The 25386-nt window shown below is 40.7% G+C and overlaps 1 protein-coding gene across 1 annotated transcript in view; it reads left to right on the forward strand.

Moving 5' to 3' along the window:
* The window catches only part of morc3a (MORC family CW-type zinc finger 3a), a 32341-nt gene extending 9026 nt beyond the window's left edge, over positions 1–23315 (forward strand). The window contains exons 2-18 of the mRNA XM_014333321.2: positions 8859–8931; positions 9324–9456; positions 10487–10713; positions 11768–11924; positions 12579–12726; positions 16018–16146; positions 16240–16359; positions 16459–16556; positions 16672–16779; positions 16870–16998; positions 17462–17536; positions 17641–17680; positions 18875–18986; positions 19067–19163; positions 19249–20341; positions 21169–21359; positions 21466–23315. Of these exons, the coding sequence (XP_014188807.1) occupies positions 8859–8931; positions 9324–9456; positions 10487–10713; positions 11768–11924; positions 12579–12726; positions 16018–16146; positions 16240–16359; positions 16459–16556; positions 16672–16779; positions 16870–16998; positions 17462–17536; positions 17641–17680; positions 18875–18986; positions 19067–19163; positions 19249–20341; positions 21169–21359; positions 21466–21616 (3081 nt within the window). The 3' untranslated portion in view covers positions 21617–23315. The remainder of the gene's footprint in view (positions 1–8858; positions 8932–9323; positions 9457–10486; positions 10714–11767; positions 11925–12578; positions 12727–16017; positions 16147–16239; positions 16360–16458; positions 16557–16671; positions 16780–16869; positions 16999–17461; positions 17537–17640; positions 17681–18874; positions 18987–19066; positions 19164–19248; positions 20342–21168; positions 21360–21465) is intronic.
* Positions 23316–25386: the final 2071 nt, after the last annotated feature.

Genomic DNA, 25386 nt, shown 5'->3' on the forward strand with positions numbered 1-25386 from the left:
TAATCGCCTGAGCCAAGGTGTGAAACTGGGTGTGGGTCCCAATCAGCCAGAGTTTCGGGTGAGTTCATTGTGAAACCTGGCCCCACCTTATCATGCGAATTCCTGAGGTCAGATGGCCCAGGATGTGAGTGGGCGTTAAGGCGTCTGGGAAGGGATCTCAAAACTGGATTATAGATGGCAGAGAGTTGGTGTCGTAAACCACCACCTAAACTGTTCAAACACAACTTAACAATGTGGTGTATGCTGTACAGTGCAGCGAGGAATGCCCAGACCTCTACATTGGAGAGACCAAACAGCCACTTCACAAGCGCATGGCACAACACAGAAGAGCCACCTCCACAGGACAAGACTCAGCAGTCCATCTGCATCTTAAGGATAAAGGACACTCTTTCGAGGATGCCAATGTTCACATTTTGGACAGAGAGGACAGATGGTTTGAAAGAGGAGTGAAAGAAGCCATCTATGTCCACTGTGAGCGACCATCTTTGAACAGAGGCGGGGTTTACGACACCAACTCTCTGCCATCTATAATCCAGTTTTGAGATCCCTTCCCAGACGCCTTAACGCCCACTCACATCCTGGGCCATCTGACCTCAGGAATTCGCATGATAAGGTGGGGCCAGGTTTCACAATGAACACACCCGAAACTCTGGCTGATTGGGACCCACACCCAGTTTCACACCTTGGCTCAGGCGATTAGAGGATCATCAGGGGGTCCTTTTGTCCCTCTGTGGGGGTGTACTCCCACTAGGTTTATATCTGGGACTCTCCACCATTTGACCTTAGAACTGAAGAAGCTTCTCGGATGAGAGGTGAAACGTCTTCAAGCAACTTAAAGAAGTCCAGACGCTTTTCTTTGCAAGCTCCTTTGACTACGATGACCTGGATGACTGAGAACCTTCACAGACATTTCCCTCTACCTCTTAAAGTCCTTCTTGTTTACTTCTAAGTAGTAGGCTGCCACAAACGATTATTTTGATAGTCGACTAGTCACCGATTATTTTTGCGATTAGTCGACTAATCAGATCATGCATCCATTGGACGTAAAACGTACAGCTTATTGCACCAGCAGCATCTGCTCTTATATAACTATCATTAGCTTACAGCTTGAAGTGTTTAAGGTGTGCTAACTAAAAATAAAGACAAGATGATAGTTTATTAAATTTTAATGAAATTTGCAGATTGTTTCGGTGAAGTTTAATAAACTCAGCCGTCTGCTCCTTGCTATCTAAAATATAACGGACACCGGAGTATATTCTCGAGCATCTCACACTTCTGATAATCAGTTGTCTGCTTGACATTTATTCAGCTGTGTAAAAACTATAACTTTAATCTCAGCCAAACCGATTTACTCAGGAACAAATAAAAACTGAAAAAAGCCAAACAATAACATTTTTAAGTTATCTAAGTGACTTATATATCATGTTTAACCTGAGTAGCGAAAGACGGCGGTGGGTTTGAAAACGATTTGCCGGGAGTCCGGTGTTCTCACGGCTCTAGTGAGCCTTGCCCCCGGCTAGCTATCGAGCTAGTGGGTAACAGACGTCTCCGAAAACGTCGGAGCGCTTTTGAAAATATGTGGTGTCTTGATAAACTGAGCAGATATTTGAGGTTTACACAGCTACATTCTCGCCTGAAAATATGTTAAACGTTTATTTTGTGACCCAGAAAGAATAATAAGAGTAATATTAAAACTAACTAGGGCTGGGCCATATTATACCGTTCACGGTAATACCGGTATAATGTTAGGCAACGATAGGAAAATGAAATATCGCGATAGAATGAGTAAAACGCGCATGCGCAGTGCCTTTGTTTTCATACGCACATGGCCGATTGTTGAGTGAAACAGATGAACCAGAATTGGTTTGTAAAAATGGTGCAACTTCAGTGATGTGGAACTGGTTTGGTGTTTGTCCGTCAGATACACGACAAAGCACATTTTTTTGCAGAACATGCAAGCGGCCGTCGTTATTGTCGTATTTGTCGGACTAAGATGCTCTTAAATCTGGGAGTAATCTGGGTCCTAAACTCCGTATGCTTCAGGTCAAACGAACACTGCAGCATCACTGAGAGTTAAAAACTGTCTAAATTCTTTCATCTTTAATAAAACGATCAGCATTGCTGCTTTACCAGGTGTAACTATGAAGTTTAACTTCCAGGCATCCATGAAAACAAAATTATTACATTTAACGGAGTTAGAAGTTAGCAGGAAGCTAGCGGAAGTTAGCTCGCTAGTTTCGCTAGTTACCTAAGCATGATATAGCATGTTCTGACTGAGAGATTTCTGAAAAAATTCAAACGTACAGCTCTGCTATCACTTCCAACATAAATGAAGACAGGAAACTAAACAGCAGTGACGTTTGTAGGGTTACTGAAGTTGGGCTAGCTGGTATATAATGATGTGCTACGTGATCGCTAGCGACACAGCTATGTTAGCATAACATAAACAGTGAAGCTGGAGGACGAACACTAACACTTTTCCACTTATAAAAGTTAACGTGAAGGTTCCTGATAGTTAGAGACAAATGCAATCGCATGGCAGGATGCTGTAAACGGACCAAACTTCAGTCAGGAGAACAACTGAGATAATCCATCCACAATACGAGGTTAGTCATTAATATACTGCAACAACATGGGAATAGAGCAGCTGCCAGAGAATTCAACATTAATGAATCAATGGTACAGAAGTGGAGGAAGCAAGAAGAATGAGTTTAATAAAGTTTGATTTATCTGACTGCTTTGTTTCGCTTAATGTGCCTTATAATCCGTGCACCTTATGGTCCGAAAAATACGTACTGCACACTGCAGTTTAATGTTGCAAAGCACCTCTTTTTAACTTCAGTGGATATTATACATGGTTATGCTCAGGATATGTCAGCCCATTTCTACTGGAAATGCCTTTTGGTTAAACTTTCAGCAAGGAATTTGCATTTGCACTGTTACATTTTTATAAAGCTTTAATGTACATAAAAACCAGCTTCTTGTTTAAGTGAAAATAAATGGAAGGTTGTCTTTTTGCGCTAGTAATGTTGTGGAGTTGTATTTTGTCTCGCATCAATTATATCGTCAGTTATATCGTTATCGCAAATTTTCAAATATATATCGTGATAAATATTTTTGGCCATATCGCCCTGCTCTACTAACTAGCTGCCGCCATTGTTGGAAACTGAGCTGGGCTGCGCTATGAATTCTGGGACACAGCTTCTTCTTCGGGGTTTAACGGCAGCTGGCATCCTTGTACATGCAGTGCTGCCATCTTCTGTTTCAGTCCGTTATTACACTCTTAAATCCTACTACTTATTCCTGCGTCTTTTGGATCTTACAAAGCTTCAAACGACGCGTCGACTATTAAATTAGTTGTCGACGATTTTGATAGTCGACGTAATCGTGACTAGTCGACTAATCGTGGCAGCCTATCAGTAAGTGTGTCCTCGGTATCACACTTGTGAAAGCAAAACAAGGGATTAAAGTTGTTTAGGTCACCTTTGTTTGACTGCGGAGCTTCTTTGCATATGTCTGTGAAGGTTCTCAGTCATCCAGGTCAGAGTGTATCTTCGTCAGAGGTGTGTCCACACATCTCAGACAGAAACTGGTTCATCCCAAAGACAGAAACTCCTAAACACAAACTTAACAACGTAGTATAGGCTGTACAGTGTAGGGGGGAATGCTCAGACCTCTACATTGGAGAGACCGAAACAGCCACTTCAAAAAGCATGGCACAACATAGAAGAGCCACCTAACAGGACAAGACTCGAGCTGTCCTTCTGCATCTAAAGGACAAAGGTCACTCCTTCGAGGAGCCAATGTTCACATTTTGGACAGAGAGGACAGATGGTTTAAAGAGGAGTGAAAGAAGCCATCTATGTCCACTGTGAGCGACCATCTTTGAACAGAGGCGGTGGTTTATGACACCAACTGTCTGCCATTATACATCCAACCTCAAGAAATCACATGATAGGTGGGGGTAGATTTCACAATGAGCTGATGTGGGCTGATTTTTAGTTAAACCCATTTTCACGCCTTGGCTCATGTGATTAGGTAGATCATTAAGGGGTCCGGTGTCCCTCTTGGGGGGACACTCCCATAGGGCTTAAATCTGGAGCTCTCCAACATTTGACTCTAGAACTGAAGAAGCTTCTCAGATGACAGGTGAAATGTCTTCAAGCAACTTAAAGAAGTCCAGGCGCTTTTCTTTCCAAGCTCCTTAGACAGTTTCTTTGCATAATTTCCACCTACTTGAATTGATTCTGTTTATGACCAAATAAATATCAGCTTTCTAAGTGTTGAACAGTTACGATATAGATCTGTTATACCAGACATTGTCATCTGTAGTCTTGGCTGAAGCTCTGCAGTGGTGGAGAAAAAATGACAATACCAAGCAATAAGGTAAACAAATGTAACACATTAAAAACAATATGCAAAGATGCACAGTGAACTCATTGCCATGTTCAAGAAACCAGTTTGAGATGATCTGAGCTTTGTGATATGTTACGTTATCCTGCCAGAAGCAGCTATCAGACAATGGGTACACTGTAGTCATGAGGGGATGAACATGGCCAGCAACAGTATTCAGTTATGTTGTAAGGTTTAAACGGTTCTCAGTTGGTAGTTTCCCACACACCATTACACTGTTACCACCACCCTGAACTTTTGATACAAGGCATGTTGTTTTCTGACCTGACCATTACACCAGCAAGCAGAGACTCATTAGAACAAGCAACATTTTTCCATTCTGCTGTTGGGTTAATTTGAGCAAACTGGAGCCTCAGTTTGCATGTTCTTAGCTGAGGGGAGTGCCACCCAGTGTGGTCTTCAGCCCATCTGCTTCAAGGTTTCAATCTCTCCTCTTTTGTCGACGATTTTGATAGTCGACGTAATCGTGACTAGACGACTAATCGTGGCAGCCCTAGTAGTAAGTGTGTCCCTCGTGTTATCACACTTGTGAAAGCAAAACAAGGGATTAAAGTCGTTTAGGTCACCTTTGTTTGACTGCGGAGCTTCTTTGCATATGTCTGTGAAGGTTCTCAGTCATCCAGGTCAGAGTCATTTCAGTCAGAGTGTGTGTCCACACATTCAGACAGAAACTGGTTCATCCCAAAGACAGAACTCCTAAACACAAACTTAACAACGTAGTATAGGCTGTACAGTGTAGGGGGGAATGCTCAGACCTCTACATTGGACAGACCGAACAGTCACTTCATAAAAGCATGGCACAACATAGAAGAGCCACCTAGACAGGACAAGACTCGGCTGTCCTTCTGCATCTAAAGGACAAAGGTCACTCCTTCGAGGACACCAATGTTCACATTTTGGACAGAGAAGACTGATGGTTTTTAAAGAGGAGTGAAAGAAGCCATCTATGTCAACTGTGAGCGACCATCTTTGAACAGAGGCGGTGGTTTATGAAACCAACTGTCTGCCATATACATCCAACCTCAAGAAATCACATGATAGGGTGGGGGTAGATTTCACAATGAGCTGATGTGGGCTGATTTTTAGTTAAACCCATTTTCACGCCTTGGCTCATGTGATTAGGTAGATCATTAAGGGGTCCGGTGTCCCTCTTGGGGGGACACTCCCATAGGGCTTAAATCTGGAGCTCTCCAACATTTGACTCTAGAACTGAAGAAGCTTCTCAGATGACAGGTGAAATGTCTTCAAGCAACTTAAAGAAGTCCAGGCGCTTTTCTTTCCAAGCTCCTTAGACAGTTTCTTTGCATAATTTCCACCTACTTGAATTGATTCTGTTTATGACCAAATAAATATCAGCTTTCTAAGTGTTGAACAGTTACGATATAGATCTGTTATACCAGACATTGTCATCTGTAGTCTTGGCTGAAGCTCTGCAGTGGTGGAGAAAAAATGACAATACCAAGCAATAAGGTAAACAAATGTAACACATTAAAAACAATATGCAAAGATGCACAGTGAACTCATTGCCATGTTCAAGAAACCAGTTTGAGATGATCTGAGCTTTGTGATATGTTACGTTATCCTGCCAGAAGCAGCTATCAGACAATGGGTACACTGTAGTCATGAGGGGATGAACATGGCCAGCAACAGTATTCAGTTATGTTGTAAGGTTTAAACGGTTCTCAGTTGGTAGTTTCCCACACACCATTACACTGTTACCACCACCCTGAACTTTTGATACAAGGCATGTTGTTTTCTGACCTGACCATTACACCAGCAAGCAGAGACTCATTAGAACAAGCAACATTTTTCCATTCTGCTGTTGGGTTAATTTGAGCAAACTGGAGCCTCAGTTTGCATGTTCTTAGCTGAGGGGAGTGCCACCCAGTGTGGTCTTCAGCCCATCTGCTTCAAGGTTCGTGTGGTTAGTAACATATGGCCAGGTGATGCTCTCCTCCAGCTATAGGACTGTTTTAATCTGACAAACTGGTCCATTTTTAAACAGCAGGATCTGGAGACCTGCAATCACTCTGTCCTTTTCTACATTAACTGCCGTGTAGAAAATGTGACAGTGACAAAAACTTAACTGAAAACTAGGGCTGAACGATTATGGAAAATAATCTAATTGCGATTTTTTGCCCCAATATTGCGATTGCGATGCGATTATTTTTTAAGGTCTTTGTCTTCTGTATTATTAAACAAAGACAAGCAATACATCATATAGTATGGCCAATACTATATTACATTAATTTTAAACTGTTCTTTCCTGGAAGACAGACCTCTGTTATGATGACATGAGGTGATGCATGAATTGATGACTGACATTTTTATTTAACTTCTTCAATCACAACAGTATATTTGAACATACACAATAGTTTATTTTTAGCTTACAAACATCTGAGCATAAAGTGCTGACAAGGAACCCTGGTGTAAACATTAAAATGAAAGTCAGTACAATGTGCAGATTGCAGAAATATACATAAAAAAAATCAGTGGCTTTACCACACTCAGTTTTTCGACATCTGTGAACTACTAGACAGTCATTCAATTAAAAAATAATATTAAATAAATAAAACTAATAAATAAAAAATACACACATCTTACTGATCTCTGCAGTCAGTAACATTACACATAAAGTGCAAACATAATAGCAATTGTATAAACACACACACAAACACGCCTTTAAAATTTAAAGGCGTGAAATTGGACGGTCTAGTTCTGATTAGCGTCACCGCTGTCTCGGTGGAGTTTAATAAACTCGGCCGTCTGCTTCTTGCTATCTAAAATATAACCAGACACTGGTGTAAATTCTCGACTGTCTCATACTTCTGTTTAATCAGTTTTCTGTTTGACGTTTAGTCAGCTGTGTGAAAACCAAGGAGGAACCCACCCGGGGGATTAATAAAGTTTTATTTTATCTAATCTAATAACTTTAATCTCAGCCAAACCGATTTACTCACGAACAAACAAAACACTGAAAAAAGCCCAACAATAACATTTTTAGGTTGTCTAAGTGACTTATATATTACGTTTAACCCGAGCAGCGAAACTCCGCGGTGATCTGAAAATGATGTGCCGGGAGTTGTGCCGTTCTCGGCCGCATCAGTAACCCTCGAGCTCCCGGCTAGCTGTCGAGCTGGTGGGTAGCAGACGCCTCTGAAAACGTCGAAGCACTTTTGCAAATATGGGATATCTTGATAAACCGAGCAGATATTTGATGTTTACACAGCTACTTTCTCGCCTGAAAATATGTTAAAAGTTTATTTTGTGACCCAGAAAGATTAGTATGAGTAATTTTAAAACTTAGTAGCGGCCGCCATTGCTGGAAACTGGAGTTTGGCTGGGCCGCGCTATGAATTCTGGGATATGGTAGTAATTTGGACAGCCTTCGGCGCGTCGCTGTGACGTAATCGGTCTACAAATGCGGCCTCAGGAGGATGCAGCCCATGAATTTGGACATGTCCAGAGTATAATCGCAGCCTTTGCGGTTAGAAAATTGCACTTGATCATGTCGCGATATTATCGCAAATGCGATATATCGTTCAGCCCTACTGACCTTGGATGACAAGTAAAATCCAGGCTCTGATTAGAACTCGTAACTTAACCTTCATGCTGAGGGTCATTTCCTTGTGCAACCTGCCAGTGCCAACCAGAGGATGGGTATTAAACAGGCAAAGGAGGCTTATAAGAAGAGGATCGAGGGCTTCCTCACTGATAACAACCCCCAGCCAGGTGTGGAGCGGCATCCCAATCTCTCACCAACTAGAACAGAGCCCCCAACTGCCGACAGCAGCCTCAAACTCGCAGAGGACCTCAACACCTTCTTTAGAAGGGTGCTGAACCTCTCCCTGACTCATGCCACCATTCCCACCAATCTGAAGGTCTCCACCATCATTCCGATCTCAATGACTACAGACCTGTAGCCCTCACGTCTGTAGTAATGAAGTTTTTGGAGCAGATACTGTCTCAGCACATCAGAGACTGTCTACCACCCTTCCTTCACCCGCACCAGTTTGCTTACAGAGCAAATCCTTCACTCACCTTTTTTTCTCATTCTGATGTTTGGTTTGAACTTCAGCAGGTTGTTTTGACCATGCTGAATTACTGCCATGTGATTAGCTGATTCAGTTTTTGTGTTAATAAGAATTTACACAAACATTTTTATCTGGATTTCCTGTGCTGTTGCTACATGCTTCCCCTTACTGTTCTTCCCTATTACGAGTCTGATCTCTTCTGCAAAGATTTGCATGTATTTTCACTAAATTGACCAGTGCAGCGCTGAGCTGACCAGGTTTTGGTTTCAAAATTACATCAAACCTTTGTTTTAAACATGGAGCATATTTTCCATGCAGTAAAAATAAATAAAGTCAGTAAAGCCCCTTTGTTGTGGTGGATGTGATATAAAATGCAACTAATTTGTGAAATTGAATTTGTTTCACTTGTAGCTTTCGCCCAAGTTTCTGCACAGTAACTCCACCAGCCACACCTGGCCCTTCAGCGCTATAGCTGAACTGATTGGTGAGTCACTGTGATCTCATTGTATTTCGAGGTTGGTTTCTATTTCACTTCCAATTCTGAGAACAACAGCTGTAACGACACAGGCAGATGATTATATAACAAAGTCAAATATTTACTTGATTGAACTGTATGTCTTGTTTCATGTTAAAAAAAATACAATAAATAACAATAATATGTAATATAATAGTGAAGATATATATATATATATATCTTTACTATATTTCTGCACGAATCTAACTTTATGAGTCTGTTTAATATGTACACTGTATGTAGCAGAAAAATAGGTCCTCTGTAAAAAAAAAAAAAAGTAGTCTCTCCCTGCTGCTCATCTACACTGTAATTCTGGCGTTCATATTTGGATTTTAAATGCTCCCTAAAACTGTTTTTGACAGACAATGCCTACGACCCAGACGTCAGTGCCAAACAGTTCTGGATTGATAAAACTGTGGTCAAAGGAGAAGAATGCCTCAGCTTCATGGATAATGGAAATGGGCTGGACAATAAAACAATGCATAAGATGCTCAGGTACAGATGCAACTACGGTGTCATTTTTTGAAACTTGTGGAAAGTCCGATTTCAGAAGATTGAAATCTTTGTAAAACCTTGAGATTTTAACATAAATTCATGGAGTGTGTGGTTTGCAGAATTTTATGATGTCATTGTGCCATCATTGGGTGTCGTATTGAAGAAATTAAAAGTGTATTGTACAGCTCTCACCATGCCTTTTCATATCATGTGTTACTCGATATGGTCTCTTGTAGTGACGCGCGAATCATGAACGAATCGTTCAATACTCGAGAATCACTTTACTGACTCATGAATCATGATTCACAAGCTCAACTGACTCACTGACTCATCCCTGTTGCTGTTAGCAGCAATGTATCTAGCTTATAATTAAAATTGTGGAGAAAAACACAACATCTAGTATCTTAACAAAAAAAAATTCTGCTTTGAACTGGAAGGAAAAACCCTGAGTAGAAGCTCACATCAAGAAAATAACTCCTCGGTTTACAGTAGCATCGCTCTGCTAACATGCTAACAGCACATTTGAGCTACTCACCCCCTCCCTCCTGTGCTGAATCATAGAGCGAACGAATCACTCACTCACCTCCTCCCTCCTGGCTCACAGCTTCTTCTTCTTCTTGGTTGGCAACCAATGTTAAGGCGCATTACAAATTTGGTGCTAACAATGAAGGTTAAGGTCAAATGCTTAGCCAACCTAGGTGCTCATGTCTTCCGAGGCCTAGTATGTTGTTGTGAAGATTGAAGCCATGATAAATTGTGCGTAAGATAGCATTTGAACTGATTTCCACATTTGGTGTGACCTTGACCTTGATCATGACCATATTAAATTAAATCAAAAATTAAATCACCTAGAGATGCTTTTGGTACCTGCCATCAGACAAAAGTTAAACATGATATCTTGAAAACTGTGGATGCTAGACTGCTAACGGACAGTCAGACAAATGGAACTGATTGCATACTGCTTCCCTTCTGAGGGAGAATTATGGTTTGCAAAACTGGTAAAAAAAAAATTGCATTTTCTCTCCTTCAGCTTCGGATACAGTGACAAGATGCCCCTGAACGGTAAAGATCCAATTGGAATCTATGGCAATGGCTTCAAGTCTGGCTCCATGCGTCTTGGCAAAGATGCTATTGTCTTCTCCAAGTCGAAGAGGAGCTTATGCGTGGGGATGCTCTCCCAGACTTACCTGGAAAAGATTGGTGCAGATCAAATAATTGTACCTATTGTTTCCTTTGAAGAGAGCGACTCCAAGAACTATATCCTTTTCTAATGAAATATTATACATCAGCTATGTATTCATTACTCCAGGATCAAATTAAGTCAGCTGAAAAAGAACAGGAGCAATCCAGAGATCTCAGAGAGAAAAAAGGGAGAGAAAAGAGATTCCTTTAAAAAAAAAAACATAAATCAAAATTAGAGACTAGATAAAAGGTGTGATAACCAAGTCCTGCAACTTTGCTAAAACAAAAATTTTATAACTCTGATTTAATCTCTTCTTACACCTCTGAAGTGCTTCCAGTCTTGCTGTTGTATTTGTTTTATTTAGATCTGTGGTTGTCCTGTTCTACTGGTTTACAAGTGAGGTCTGTAGAAAAGCAAAGACTTGACCAGGACTATTGTTGTTGGAGTTTTTATCTCCATGTTTAAAGGGTTGTGCACTGTGAATTGTTCCCAAGAGTCAGACTATTAAAGCAGAGGTCCGGTAGTGTCTGATAGAAAAGAATTCAGGAGAAATAATCAGAACTGTGATGCCTGGCACCGTGCACCAGCACTTTATGCATAATTCAGTAGCTTGTAGAAACACGTGTCTTGATGCACGCTCAGTCATCCAGGTAAGTAGATCCCAAAAGGTTGATTCTGTTTTGGACGTAGCGTTTTCAGAGGGAGAAATGTGTTGCAGAAACATCTTTAGCAGCAATAACACAAAGTAATTGTTTTCTGTATAGTTCTGATACTGTGTGAAGTTACCTGAATGCTTCATACGGGCCAAATCTTCTGCTTTTTTAGAAGTGTTCAAACATGTCAATCATCATTTAATCAAATTCATTTGATTAGCAGCACCTCATCATGAACAAACCTTCTTCTTCACATGATTGTATGAGTGGAGTCGGGCTAAATGTTATCAAGTAGGATTTGATTTATTTGAAGAATGGAGTAGGAGAAAATCTGAACTGAGCTACAAACCTAGCATGTGAGATGTGCTAGGTTTGTAGCTGTAAATGTCATTGAGAAGGGTATTTTTTTGTCATCTTTTGTCATAAGTCATACTTCCCTTTTTCCTTTGTTTTCCGTCCTTAACTTCTCCTTTACTCTGTGTAAGAGAGGACCAGAAATCCAGTCTACAGGCCATTCTGCAGTATTCCCCTTTCAGCACACAAGAAGAGCTACTCTCAGAGATTCATGCAATTAGTTTGCCGGGATCCACGTCGAAAACTGGCACACGGATCATCATCTGGAACCTCCGCAGGTCTGTCTGTGGTCCACACAGGAATAAAGGGTCATATGTGATTTCAGAGGCTATACTGTTGCAATTAAAGCCTGCTAGTTAAAGCCTCTCATTACTGGATCAATAAGATAAAACAAATGAACAGATTATCATCATTCCTACAAGAATCAAATCACCATCTTTCTTGTTTGCCTGATAAAAAGATGATAGTTTACAGATCTGGAAGCTTTCTTTGCATGACAAAGAGGGCAAATTAACTGGATGTCAACTGCACACCATTTGTTGAAATGCACTCCATACCATTACATTTACCTCAAGGATGATGCATCCATGATTTCCAAAAAGAAAATCCTTCTGATTTTCATACCAATAGTAGTTCAAAACATGCACGCCCTAATGACTCAGTTAATTGGTTTTTCTCTATACCTAAACTGTTAACCACTTATTCACACTGCTTTTTAGAGCGAGGTAAATGCCTTCCCAACTCAGTATTTAGTCTTTTGCAATCCTTCCTTTCAATTTATTTCACATTTTCCAGAGGGTTCTAACTTTTTGTAAACATAGTTCTAAGAAATATTGCATGACAAAGTCCTCCCTCTCTGCACTTATATTCTCACTGTCTTTTGCACTAATAACCAATAACATAAACTGTGTCTTGTTTTGTTTTTTTGTCAGGACATCTACTGGAACAACAGAGTTTGATTTTGAGAAGGATCGGTACGACATCCGAATTCCATCTGAGGTTTACAGTGCAGAGAATGACACTAATCAGCGTCCAGACAAGATCACGTCACACATCCCTGAGAGCATGTACTCGCTTCGGGTAAGCAGCATAAATGTGCATGCCCTGAAATAAACCATTAGCACTTGGTGCTAAAAGAGAAAGCCTCTTTGTCCTCAACATAATTATGCATCCAAAAATGAGAGTGCAACAGCTTTAGATGCTAATCACAGTTCAGTCCAGTGGGCAACTTCTGGTTAGATCCACAGGTTCAGCTTTTTTTTTTGACAGTGACACAATTTTTGTAAGTTTACCTCTGTGCACCTACACAGTAAAATTAAACAGCAGAGGGATTTGTGGGATTAAACAAAAGCTTTGCATTAACTGTTAAAGAATTGCAGCCATTTGTATACAGTCCCCCATCTGAGTCCCCAGGCTCAGATTAATATATTTTTGAAGCAGAGAGTATAGCCTTGCATACTTCCACAGTTCATCCTGGTACTTCTATCAGCAGTCACTTCACCAGTAAACAGTAGTGGCTCGGTTTCACTGGCAGCCATACATGCCCATGACATAACTCCACCATGTTTCAGAGAGGATGGGGTATGCTTCAGGCAGGGTTCGTACAGGTGAAAATACTTGAATATAGTCTTTTCAAGGTTTGAAAAGCGCTTGAATTTCAGATGTGATGCTTAAACGTGCTTGAAACTGTATTTCATTCACCACAAATAACTATCTGACCGAATAGTTTTCTTATCAGATAGAGAAATAAAATAAGTGTTTGATGAAAAATGACACTGAGTCACATGACAGGTGAGTCCTAGTAAATCATTTTTGAGTATGTGTAAATAAAATATGCTAATTTTGGAAACTTTTATTATTATTTTGCCAGCTATCAACCTTGCTGAAGAAATGACTGAAATGCACTGCGCTTTACTTAGTTCCTATGGACCCCAAAGCGCTTTACACTACATTCAGTCATTCACACACTGGTGCTGGCAGGCTACATTGTAGCCACAGCCGCCCTGGGGCGCGCTGACAGAGGCGAGGCTGGCCGGACACTGGCGCCACCGGGCCCTCTGACCACCACCAGTAGGCAACGGGTGAAGTGTCTTGCCCAAGGACACAATGACACAAGACTGTCAGAGCCAGGGCTCGAACCAGCAACCTTCCGATTACAAGGCGAACTGCCAACTCCTGAGCCACGTTCGCCCCAGTAGTTATGGCATAGTGATTTATGAAATATGCTGTAAAATTGGCTAACATTACTTAGCAGTAGAGATGGACCGATCCGATATTACGTATCGGTATCGGTCCGATACTGACCTAAATTACTGGATCGGATATCGGAGAAAAATAAAAAATGTAATCCGATCCATTAAATATCACGAAAGCACCTCACAAAACTTGCAACACGCCGTAACTCGCCTCAGAACGTTAGCACGTCGGAGCAGTATGCATCACGTGATAGAGCGGCTGTGGCATGCGGGACCTGTCGGTGGTCTGGATAGCATGTGGAGCTTCGCTAGCAACCCGGCATTTCATCTCCGACAAAGTTATCCCGAGAGAAGTAAAGCAAGTGTGTAAGTCCATCTCTGAATGTTTGTAAAGCATTTCTGCGTTAAGCTTAACAAGACGATATATGGAGCGACTGCCTCTCTGCTGCTACTTCAATCATGAAACTGCTTAATGATCAGCTGATCGGCTTTTCTGTCGCGAGTCCGTTCTCTAGTTTGTTTTGGCCCACTTTGCACCAGAAAGAGGAAACCAGCGGCTGAACAACAGCAGCACGTTTAAGCTTGATCAGCTGTTGTTAGAATTTATTTATTATTACTTTCTACTCGAGGATCTTTTTCTACGTAGCTGACGCTGGTAACTGTGCAGGGGCGGATCTAGCAAAGTTTAGCCAGGGGGGCCGATAGGGCATTAACAGGGAAAAGGGGGCACAAAGACATACTTTTCTTTCTTATTCTCATTTAAAATGTCTAGCTTTTAATAAATAATTATCTGACACCCAAAGTTTTAATTTGATGTAAAATGAATAGAAGTCAATTACTGTATATAGTGACTATTAAGTCTAATATACCCTAGTAAGCTATAGTACTTTTTCCTTTGGGAAGGTACCATCTGTGCAGTCTGCAATTTTGTTGAAGAAAGATGTTGAATCTATTTAATATTTCTTGAAAAATAATTGATTTCTGTGCATTTTTTTTTCACACTGCATCAAATTAAGGTTGATTACGTCGATTAAGCATCATGAGGTGGAGCGTGAGGGGTGGTTCCCTATTTTTTATTTATTTATTTTTGTTGTTGCTGGGAGTTGGAACCCTATTAGTTAGGTTGCTTAATATTTACGCTAAGTACTCTTTAAAATACCAGAATAGGGAGGATGGTGTAGGTTTAAGTTTATTAGATTGATCAGTATTGCTGAACTATGAAATTTTTTTTTTGCATACAGGTATAACAGAATAGCTTTAGTGTAGTTGTTGTTTTAAACTTGAGTATGAACTTATACAAAATGCAGCAAGATATTTAAAAAAACAGTTTTGTTGATTAAAAAACACTATATCAGATTCATATTGGTATCGGCAGCTATCCAAATTTATGATATCGGTATCGGTATCGGACATAAAAAAGTGGTATCGTGCCATCTCTACTTAGCAGTAGCAGCAATGTGAGTTACTTCACTCAAGTGAAAGCTTTAAGCGTTAGTCTGATACCTAACTTTTACTAAATAATGGTAAAAAGAGTGACTGATCCTCATGGGCACAAAGAATAGCCACTTTTTTATGCTACCGAAGTCCCAGGCCTTTCATTAAAAATCTGTTTATTGTGAGCACCTACACATTAAACAACTTAAAAATTATAATTGGCTTCAAGCTCACATTGAGGCCTGTGGGGCACTGAGGCAAATTTGAGTGTTTTAATATAAGAATGTTTCATGAATGTTAGGCTGCCTGTTTATGAACAATACGTTATAATTCTACATAATTATATCACAGATGATAGGTAGATGCTTGTGCATTCTTAAAGTATTATATGTTGAATTGAACTGAGTATGTCATTTTTCAAAGCCTCTCCCAGTCAGTGCTGTTCTCCATGCCTGTTTTACTGTACATGATGTTATTGGCACATACACTTTAAAGGTGATTATAAAAGATAAAAAGATTTTTTAAAAATCTATGAATGCATGGATCCCTCTCTCTCATATATAAGGAAAACACTTTATAAGCTGAAAAATTACAGGCAGATATTGCATTAAGGAGGTCTGTAAAATAGTCACTCTTAATCATGGCTTTTAGAGATTTCCCCCAATTTATGAGCTCCACCCTGTTTTCTTTTTCACGATTCTTCTGATTGTTTAAGTAAAATGACATCTGTGGGTGGGTGTAGGCATTTTCCAGCATTCTGTACCTGAAGCCTCGAATGCAGATCATAGTTCGGGGTCAAAAGGTGAAATCTCAGCTCATCGCCAAGAGCCTGGCCTGGATCAGAAAGGATCACTATAAGCCTACTTTCCTGGTATCCTTTTTACACAGCTTTTCTACAACTGTATAATTTTGGTGATATGTTTATTCTGCTGTTTTTTTGCGTTTTCCTTAAATTGTATGCTAGACCCGAAGAATTCCTATTACTTTTGGGTATAACACCAAAAGCAAAGACCAGTGTGGCATAATGATGTATCACAAGAATCGGCTCATTAAAGCTTACGAACGTGTCGGCTGTCAGCTTAAGGTCAGTTTCTGCTGTTTAAGTGAGTTTTTCTTTAATCACGTGTTTTAACATGTAGAATGATGTAGATGTTATCATTTGCTAAAATGTTGCTTCCTACAGGCCAACAACAACGGTGTTGGAGTCATTGGGGTCATAGAATGTAACTTTTTGGATCCCACTCACAACAAACAGAGTTTTATGGAGAATGACAAGTACAGGTAATAGCATTCCTGATTACATTTATCACCTCGAAGGCTCGATTGAGGTCATAATGAGGTTTGGGTGGGTGAGGCACAGTCTGATGTCTGTCTGATGCAAACTTTCTTGGCACAGGAAAACCATGAATAATTTGGGGATTAAATTGGAGGAGTACTGGAAAGAGATACGCTACAGAAAGACGAAAGAAAATCCAAATAGCACCATACTACCAGAAGATATCAAGTTAGTACACTTCGCAGCGACTGGCATCAGGTTTTCATTCATTCAAATTTGTGTTTGCATATGTGTTTAACCATGCCGGTTTGTCTTTAGGAAGCGACCAGATCAAAACTGGGCGCAGTGTGATAGCTGTCTGCAGTGGCGTAAACTTCCTGATGGCATTGACATCAACAAGCTGCCAGAGAAATGGTTCTGCCAAATGAACCCTGATCCTCAGTTCAGGTAATTGGATTTTTGGCAGTTTACCATGATTCTGTTCCAGAAAGCAGGTTCAACAATCTCTGAGTCCATTACCAAAACTAACCATCGGTTTTGATTCCAACAAGGCCTGATCAGAGTTATTTCCATCAACTCTGAGTGTGTTTACTCAGAGTTAAACATATAAGTGAATAGTAGAAATAAAGCCTGCATCAATGGTGCTTTGATACCAGTATGGCCACGGCAAATACCATGGCAAAGGGCAAATAAAAAGTCGACCCCCATTTTATTCCAGTGTTTGAGGAACCTAAATTTGCTGGTAATTATTACATGGTTATGTCACTACCTCCTTATTTGGTGACACTGGTTTTTCTGAATGGACAAACACACACAGATGAATCAGGAAAGAAAATCTTTATCTACTTATGGGAGGGGGACTAGCACTGGTTACCAGTCTTTTCACTTCAGTTCTCAATTGCACTTACAGGAGCTGCCAGGTAGCCGAGGAACCAGAAGACTCTGATGATGATCAGCCTTCGTATCGCAAGACCTACAAACAGCAGTGAGTCATAGTGACAGAAGTTTAAATTAATATTTATACAGAAATCTAAACGAAAATCTTAACTGATCATAAAAGAGGTGACCTGTGTGATTTATTTGTTACAGGGAGAGAGAGGAAAAGAAACAGGAAAAGGAAAGACAGAAGGTAAGGATGCATCATTTTCTGTAAATCGTTTTTCTTTTTTTTTCTGCTGCAAGGGCACCTGCAGTGCCTCACTATGACTTTGAGGGATTTTGTCATTTTAATTATTTGTGATCCTGTGCGCATTTGTGGAGTATTGAACCCATGAAGAACAGTTGCCTCTGTCTAAACTTGCCAAACAAAATGAGGCTCTCGGAGAGCGGCAGGGAGACCTGGAACGGCGGCTGCATCAAACAGTGTTTCCCATTTGTCACTTTGGAGGCCAGCAGCAATGTGCTGTTGATAGAATCATCATATTAGACTAAACAAATCTAAACTTAGCACAAACTCTAATTATATATTTGTTTGGTCTATCATTATTACTATTATTGTTATTAGTAGTAGTAGTATCATATTATTGTTGTTATTATTATTATTATTATTATTATCTAGGCCAGTGTTATAGGGCAGCTTCAAGCTGGTGTTCTGCAAAAAACTAAACCTAGCACCTCTTCCAAATTGAGGGCCGGTTTCCATATAATGGGGGATTTCACAGGTAAGCCACAAAGTAGGCATCCCAAGAAGATAACACCACAAGAACTCCACTTTTCCTCAGGAACTCTAGACAGGCTTCTACAGATTTAAAGTCACGGTTTGCAGGATGATACGGCCGACAGCTTTCTACCCAGGCAGAGTGCACATAGCCAATCTCCAGTCTCACTGGGCTGTCAACAAGCCTGCCAAGAAGACTGTGGTTCACCATCAGGCCTTTTTGTGCCCATGTGCACTGGAACTTGAACATGTGAAAGTGTGGAGAAGATGCAAGAAGATGCAGAGAACGATATGTTGATTGCAGCACTGATTGGGTAAGAACTTTTGGGAGGTGGAGGCAGTGTGGTAGTATGAGGCGGCATCTCCCTCACTGGAAAAAATGGCTCATCAGTGCAGAGAGATGACGAGATAAAACCAGTAGCAATCCCATATCTCCGCAGTCTCGCACCGAACCATTCCTGACCTCAAACCGACTGAACAGTTGTGGGATCAACTTGGGCTTAAATGGTACCATTTAAGGGAACGGTGTAAGATTTATTGCCAAGAAAAATTGTTACAACAAAAAAATAATCAGCCAAATACAAGATTCTTTACTTTTTGTGCTAAATTTAGATTCAGTTTAGTCTAATATGATGATTAATGTTCAGTCTTTTTTTTTATTGACAGATTGTCCACCAATCCCCTTCCACTCCCACTACTTTGAGGAGCTGTTCATTACAAGAGGGCGCTACAAGGCCTGAATCCTCACCGCTGACGTCTTCCACCATTTCTCCAGCTGGTGAGAAATTTTTCTCTTTGAGTGTGAGTGGGGAAAAACACTTTGAGAAATTAAAATGTATTTGTATTCTTTCTCTTTAGCCTACGGCCCTTCTCGTAATGATGGTTTTCCAGTTATTACTAGTGTATGCTCATTGTCAGCAGGCGCATTGTCAGCAGGCGCATTGTCAACCCCGAGGTATGGTTTTGTGTTGTTTGGCAGCTTAAATATGTGTTTTGGGACAGTAACATTGGGCGTTAACTCTGTTTTTTGTGCTCTGCAGAGTAAAAAGGAAAATGCCTGTTACTCCACAGAACACACCAAAAAGATCTCGGATAAATGGCTTCCACAGGAGCACCTCGGAAACAGCCCCATCAGTAGATGTGACCCCACTGAGCTCTCCTTCTGTGAATGTCGATAGTAATACTGATGATACAGACGATGAAATTGTCATCTTGGAGACTGCTAGCACCCCCAAGCCAAAACAGAACCTCTACGATTTAAATAAAGTGAAGAAAGAGGAAGAGCAAAGTGACAATAATGTCAGCATGCTGTTGGAGTGTAGCGATGATGCTGCTGTGGATGTCCCCTCAGACACGAATGCTGCAGGAGCAAGCTCTGCAGGGTCTGCAGCTGTGGAAACCAGTTCCTCCCCAGCGCCCCTTCCACAGCTGTCAAGCGCCACTACCCAGACAGAAGCACCTATTGTGAAGCAAGAAGGCGAGGACCAAAAGCAAGATGATATTAATAAGGGTGGTAAAGAACAGACCTCGAATTTGGATAACTGCAACGTTCAGCAAAGAAAATTTAAGCAGGAGAGCAGTGGAGACAGTCAGAGTGAACATCAGGGACAGCAGACCTTGCAGAATGGTGTGAACCATGATCTAGAAAGGGAAGGAAGTCCTAGACCTTCCTGTTCAAATATCGGTGACAACGAATATAGTCCACTTACCTACCCCAATATCTCTGAGGTACAGCAACAACAAGACCAGCTGCTTGAGCTCATGCAGGAGACCGCTCAGGAGAGAGACTCTTTAAAAGAACAGGTCCAGAAACTTACCTCACAAGTGAAAGACCTGGAGAAAAAACTGAAGGAGATGGCACCGGTCAGCGTAAAGAAGGAGTGTTGTCACCAAGCCAGCCAGACAGAAGAAACAGGAGGGCAGACGGACTACAAAAGTCTGTTCGAGAAGGCCAAACAGAAAGTCAGTGAACTGATTAAAGAGAAGGAGGCTTTAATAGCAGCATCTGATACCAAGGCCAATCTGAGTGCTGACAAAAATGTGGAAAATGATGATGAGATCGCGCTGCAAGTTGACGCTCTAGTCCGGAAACTGGATCAAAGAACGAAGGAGACAGAAGAGCTGCGCTCACGGGTCAGTGACACTGTGTAGGGCTGTCTTTGTTTAAAGAAAATAGTAAAAGTGATGACAAAAAGCTTTTCTCACATTCAGTTGAAATAATTTGAGTCTTAAACGCACTGAACTAAACAAGCTTTTTGCCTCTGCCTAGCTTATGTTTCTGGTAGCGCTGACGTAGGAACGTGCATGTCACTCCGTCTGTAAACACAAAGTTGGAAATGGTCATGTCAAATTTGACCTGTATAGAGGTCAAATAGATTGATCTGAAGGTCATTATAACATACCATAATAGACCCATTTCTGTAATATACTTACATATCTATACTATTGCTAATATATATTGTAATATATCTATATCACTAAAGCACTTCTGGATGGATGCAAACTGCATTTCGTTGCCCTGTACCTGTGCATGTGCAATGACAATAAAGTTGAATTCTAATTCTAAATGATGGTATACAGAGCTGTTACAACTATGATTCTTACTGCTAATGTTTGTATTGGCAACATACTGTTTAGGGAACAGTATGTAAAAGTAAATACTCCTCAGAGCTGCCCTGGGGGAGGTTTGCACTTACTGAGTGCTTCTTGTTAATCCTTATATTTATTTATCTATTTATTTATTTAACATCTGGCAGCAGCTGGCCGATGTTGTCATGTGCCTTAATTGGTGTTCTGATAAAAGCACATGCTATGAGGTATACCTTACATCTACTTGTCAATCCAACTGTATAAGGGAAAATATCCCAAATTGCCTACTGTTATGCACTTTTTTAATATATTTCTCCTTTCGTTTGATTGATATTGACCTTCGTACTTACCCTCTCCCTCTGCACCACCAGCTGGACCTTGTGGAGGAGCACAAGGCAAACCTGGCAGCCCAGTGCGAAGAGCTCCAGTTAAGCTTAGAGCACCAAAGGGAAAAAGCACAAAGTCTTCCAACAACCAGTGAATCTTCAATTCAGACACATCCAGAGGAGGAAGGAGGGGCAGCTGTTTCTGGCACACATTCAAACTCAGATGCATCCAGAAGGTTGGACTGCTGGGAGATCACTCCTCGTGGTTTTGATGTAGCCCTCTTTGATAAAGCAATTTATGAAAGCAGCCTCACTGTTTTTCTCCTTTCTGTTTCCCCTTAGTTTGGTAGAGCTTCGGCAGAACGTCGGGCGCCTTCTTCTCTCCCACGTGCCTGCGCTGGACCTGGCACAAGTGAATTTCGAGTGTAATGTAATTGATGAAATCCTAGACCAGTTTCTCACTAATAACAATTCTGACACAACAAATGATTAAACAAAAGTCGTCACATCCTGGATTTAACTAGCGCTCCACCTGTAAATGTTTCATAAGGAGACCCGTGAGTGGGATATTAACTTAATTTAAGGTATGTTACAGATGCTTACGGATTTTTATTTTTAGGTTACTTTAACTAGCTTTTTGGATTTTTTATGAAACAGAAACAAACAGCTGTAGATATTAATTGCTCCCAAGTTTCTCAAGAAAATCAAGGAAGTAGCAGTTTGTCAGTAGTCTTGCCAGCTATTAATACTTTTGTGTTTGATTTTTCTCTTGTTTTTGTTTTAAATAATATGTTTCACATTTTGTATTATCATGTCTTACCAAATATATTTTTATATTGCCTATTTATATTTGTTGATTACTGCTCTGCGGCGAGGTGTGGTTTGTGGCTTAGCTGCAGGGGAGGGGTGGCCGGCACAGCTCAGGTCCATTACGGTAACCATGACTTCCCTATTTAAGTAACTGTCCGGTCCCAAAAGAGGGGTGGGAGGCTTGGAGAGGAGAGGAAAGTGCACAGCCATACAGGTGTATATATGTGTGTGTGTGGCTGTGTAGGAGCAAAATAAAAATGAGTTTGTCAAAACAACCTGCAAAGGCATCAGGTCCTTATGTCATAAGCTCTATAAGACTTTGGTAGTCTTCTCAAAATCACAACACAAGTCTGCCACAGAAGTCTGTCATCACAAACTTGGGCACATTGATATTAAATAGAACAGACATTTGTCATCGCTGCAAGCGGTTTCATTATAATAATGAGGTGTGTGATGTGGGGCACAAGGAGCAAGGTCTTCAGTTTTGGTTGATTGTTTCAAACTCAAATGTTTTGGCAGCGTAGGTGGCAATTAAGGCATTAACCTTAGGCACCCTGGTTTTACATTTCACTTTTGGGCAATAATTCAAGTTTCACTTTGGTAAAGAGCTCAGTCTGACCAGTGGCTGCAGCATGAACTTCCAGGTCTGAATATACTGATGAATTAAACAGGATCATTTTGTTTTAAAAACATCTGTTTTGTATTTCAAAATATTTTTTGAAGCGACTCTCAAGTGATGAAATAACCAGCGTGGGAGTCGCATTTCCATTTTCCATGACATTTTACAGAAAAAAAAGAAAAGCATCAACCACACGGTTTTACATGTTGTACTTTAACCTGCATATCACAGGCTTGGAAACAATGGGTTTTTTTCTAAAATGTCCTCGATTTTCAACTTTAATCCTCGGGATGTAACTAAAATCCTCATTGCAAAACTGTTAGCGGTTTTATTTTCCTTAAGTTAACTTGACTTAAATGTTTCACAGTTGCAGTGCACTGCTGCTAACTCTGATATTTAAAAATTAAATATTCTGTCAATAACAACCACAGTAATAAAAGTTTGTTCTACCTATTTTTTAATAAATAATTTTAAATAATGGTCTAATTGCTGTTTTTGACATTGTCATCGTGATTTTTACTATGATAATTATGATGTGAAAATCTGATATCATTACTGCCCTTTTTCTTTGAACATTGTCTGTTTTTCTAGTACTTGTATCTCACTATTTACAAATTAATTTTTATTAAGCCACTGTTACGGATTCAAATATTGGGGGTGGATACAAGAGGAAAAACCACAATAACAACACTGGTCCGGCCGGGTTGAGTCAAACGATGATTTTAATGATCACACGCGTGGGAGATGGACACCGTACGCAGACAGCATCAGATCTCAAAATGGTGGAGCATTGCTCAAACTCTTATAGCCTCTAGTGGCCCCCACCTAATCATAAAAGCCTAAACATTCACATTCTTTCTCTCACACAGCGCCCAAGCTACGACCTTGGCTCCCTGTTTATCTGCTCCTGCTGAGATGGGGCAGAAAACTCCAGTATGTTCTGTTCTCTTCTAATCAGACAAATAAGGCGATGACTTTCTGCGAACAGTATTTCTTATAACTCAGCAGTATAATGCATCATAAAACAATATCATTCATTCACAATAAATCAGCAGTCTAATGCGAATCAGTTTAACAAATGCAATAGTTATCACCTTCTAATTCAGGAGAATAATGCAAACTAAAACTACATAATAATTCACAATCTTTAATTAGGGGTCTAACATGGCATAAAATAATATTATAATCCCATACTCCCCCTGTTGAGCTCTTTAGAATAAAGAGCTCACCAACACCCTGTAATCCAGTGTGGCTGGGTTCATTTCTTCTCACTCCTGAGGTCCTTTGTCCCCCTGTTGGGCGAACCATATGTGAGATGACCTCTGAGTTTGCGCAGTTCAGATGCAAGAAAAACTATTATTACAACAGTAGCAGGTACAGATGACACTCCCCAGTTCTCCCACAGCTTTATTTTGGTGCTACCTTATACCCTTCAGACGTACTCAGACTAGAACCTCTGTCCGAGGAGCTTTTAGCCTTTATTTTATTGCTGCAGCTACCAGCGTCGTCCAGTTGGGTGATCCTCTGCTCTTCTTTCTTCAACCTCAGGGGTTAGACAACCCTTCAGTCGTTGCACAGATCAGGGGATTATTCTGCCCCGATTTCAAACAACGATCTGTGTATCCTCGGGTCCTGTGTGTCCTGTGTATCCCCCAGAAAAAGGAACAGGAACGTGTCACCCTTTTGACCAAGAGCCTCTTGAACCTCGCTGGTCTGGTGTTCCTGTATTTCCGCCAACCCCTTCATGGTTATTGCTGTGTTTATGGGATCCATCCTTTGAGGTGACTAATCGGAGCCCAAAATGCCATGACACTTGAACCCAGTTGGTGTCTCGGCAGTCACCGTGTCTGTCTCTGCTGCGAGGGATCCTCGTATATCTGTGACCTTGTCTGGTGTCTGTTCCTTCCTCTGTAAGAGACAGAAAACCAAAACACCTCTCTTCCTAGCTCTAATAATCTAATGTTGTTATCTACTGATCTTCTGGCGATTCAGAATTGGTTTAGAACAGGGCTGCCCAATCCCAGTCCTCGAGAGCTACTATCCTGCAGCTTTTAGATGCATCCCTACTCCAACACAGCTGAATCAAATGGTTTGATTACCTCTTCAGCATGCCATCGTGTTTGGCCTGATAACAAGCCATTCAATTGATTCGGGTGTGTGGAAACAAGGATGCATCTAAAAGCTGCAGGACGGTAGCTCTCGAGGACCGGGATTGGGCACCCCTGGTTTAGAATATTCAGAATGTCCCAGGGACTCATTCCAATCATATCCTATGTGTGTGTAAGCGTGTTTGCATTTAGCCCTCTGCACTCAAGGCATTTCCTACACTTTATCAGTCCGAACCATCACGCCGAACAAAGCTTATGACCTTCAAAAGACCGAGTGCCAACTCATTATAAGCACATTTGCAAGGTGTGTCTGAAAATTATTAAAACCACTCATTTTAACAAAAGACATCAAAAACAAATTAGCCATTTTTAATTCTAACATCTGCCCCCCCGTTTTCACAAAAATCATGTGTTTCCTTCTGCCTACCGTCCCACGGTTTCCTCTCCAGTGTGGTACTCAGCTTCTCATGAACACAGGCATTTTATCTTCTAAACGCTATTCAGTTCATTTCAATGATTAACGCTTAAACATGGAAATAATGATTTATGCTTCTCACTGATTCTCTAAAAAAGTCCGGAAACCTTTTGGGTCACTATTAGCTTAAGCTTTACTATACCTAAGTTATTAAAACACAAATGAAGTCATAAAAATGTTCATATAACCCTTGTTTGATGTTAAAACTCAACTTCCCCCCTTTTTTGACACATTCCCATGTGTCAAATCAA

This window comes from Haplochromis burtoni, unplaced genomic scaffold (genome assembly GCF_018398535.1).
Source record: "Haplochromis burtoni strain Fernald_Lab_line unplaced genomic scaffold, NCSU_Asbu1 Contig_48, whole genome shotgun sequence".
NCBI lineage: Eukaryota > Metazoa > Chordata > Actinopteri > Cichliformes > Cichlidae > Haplochromis > Haplochromis burtoni.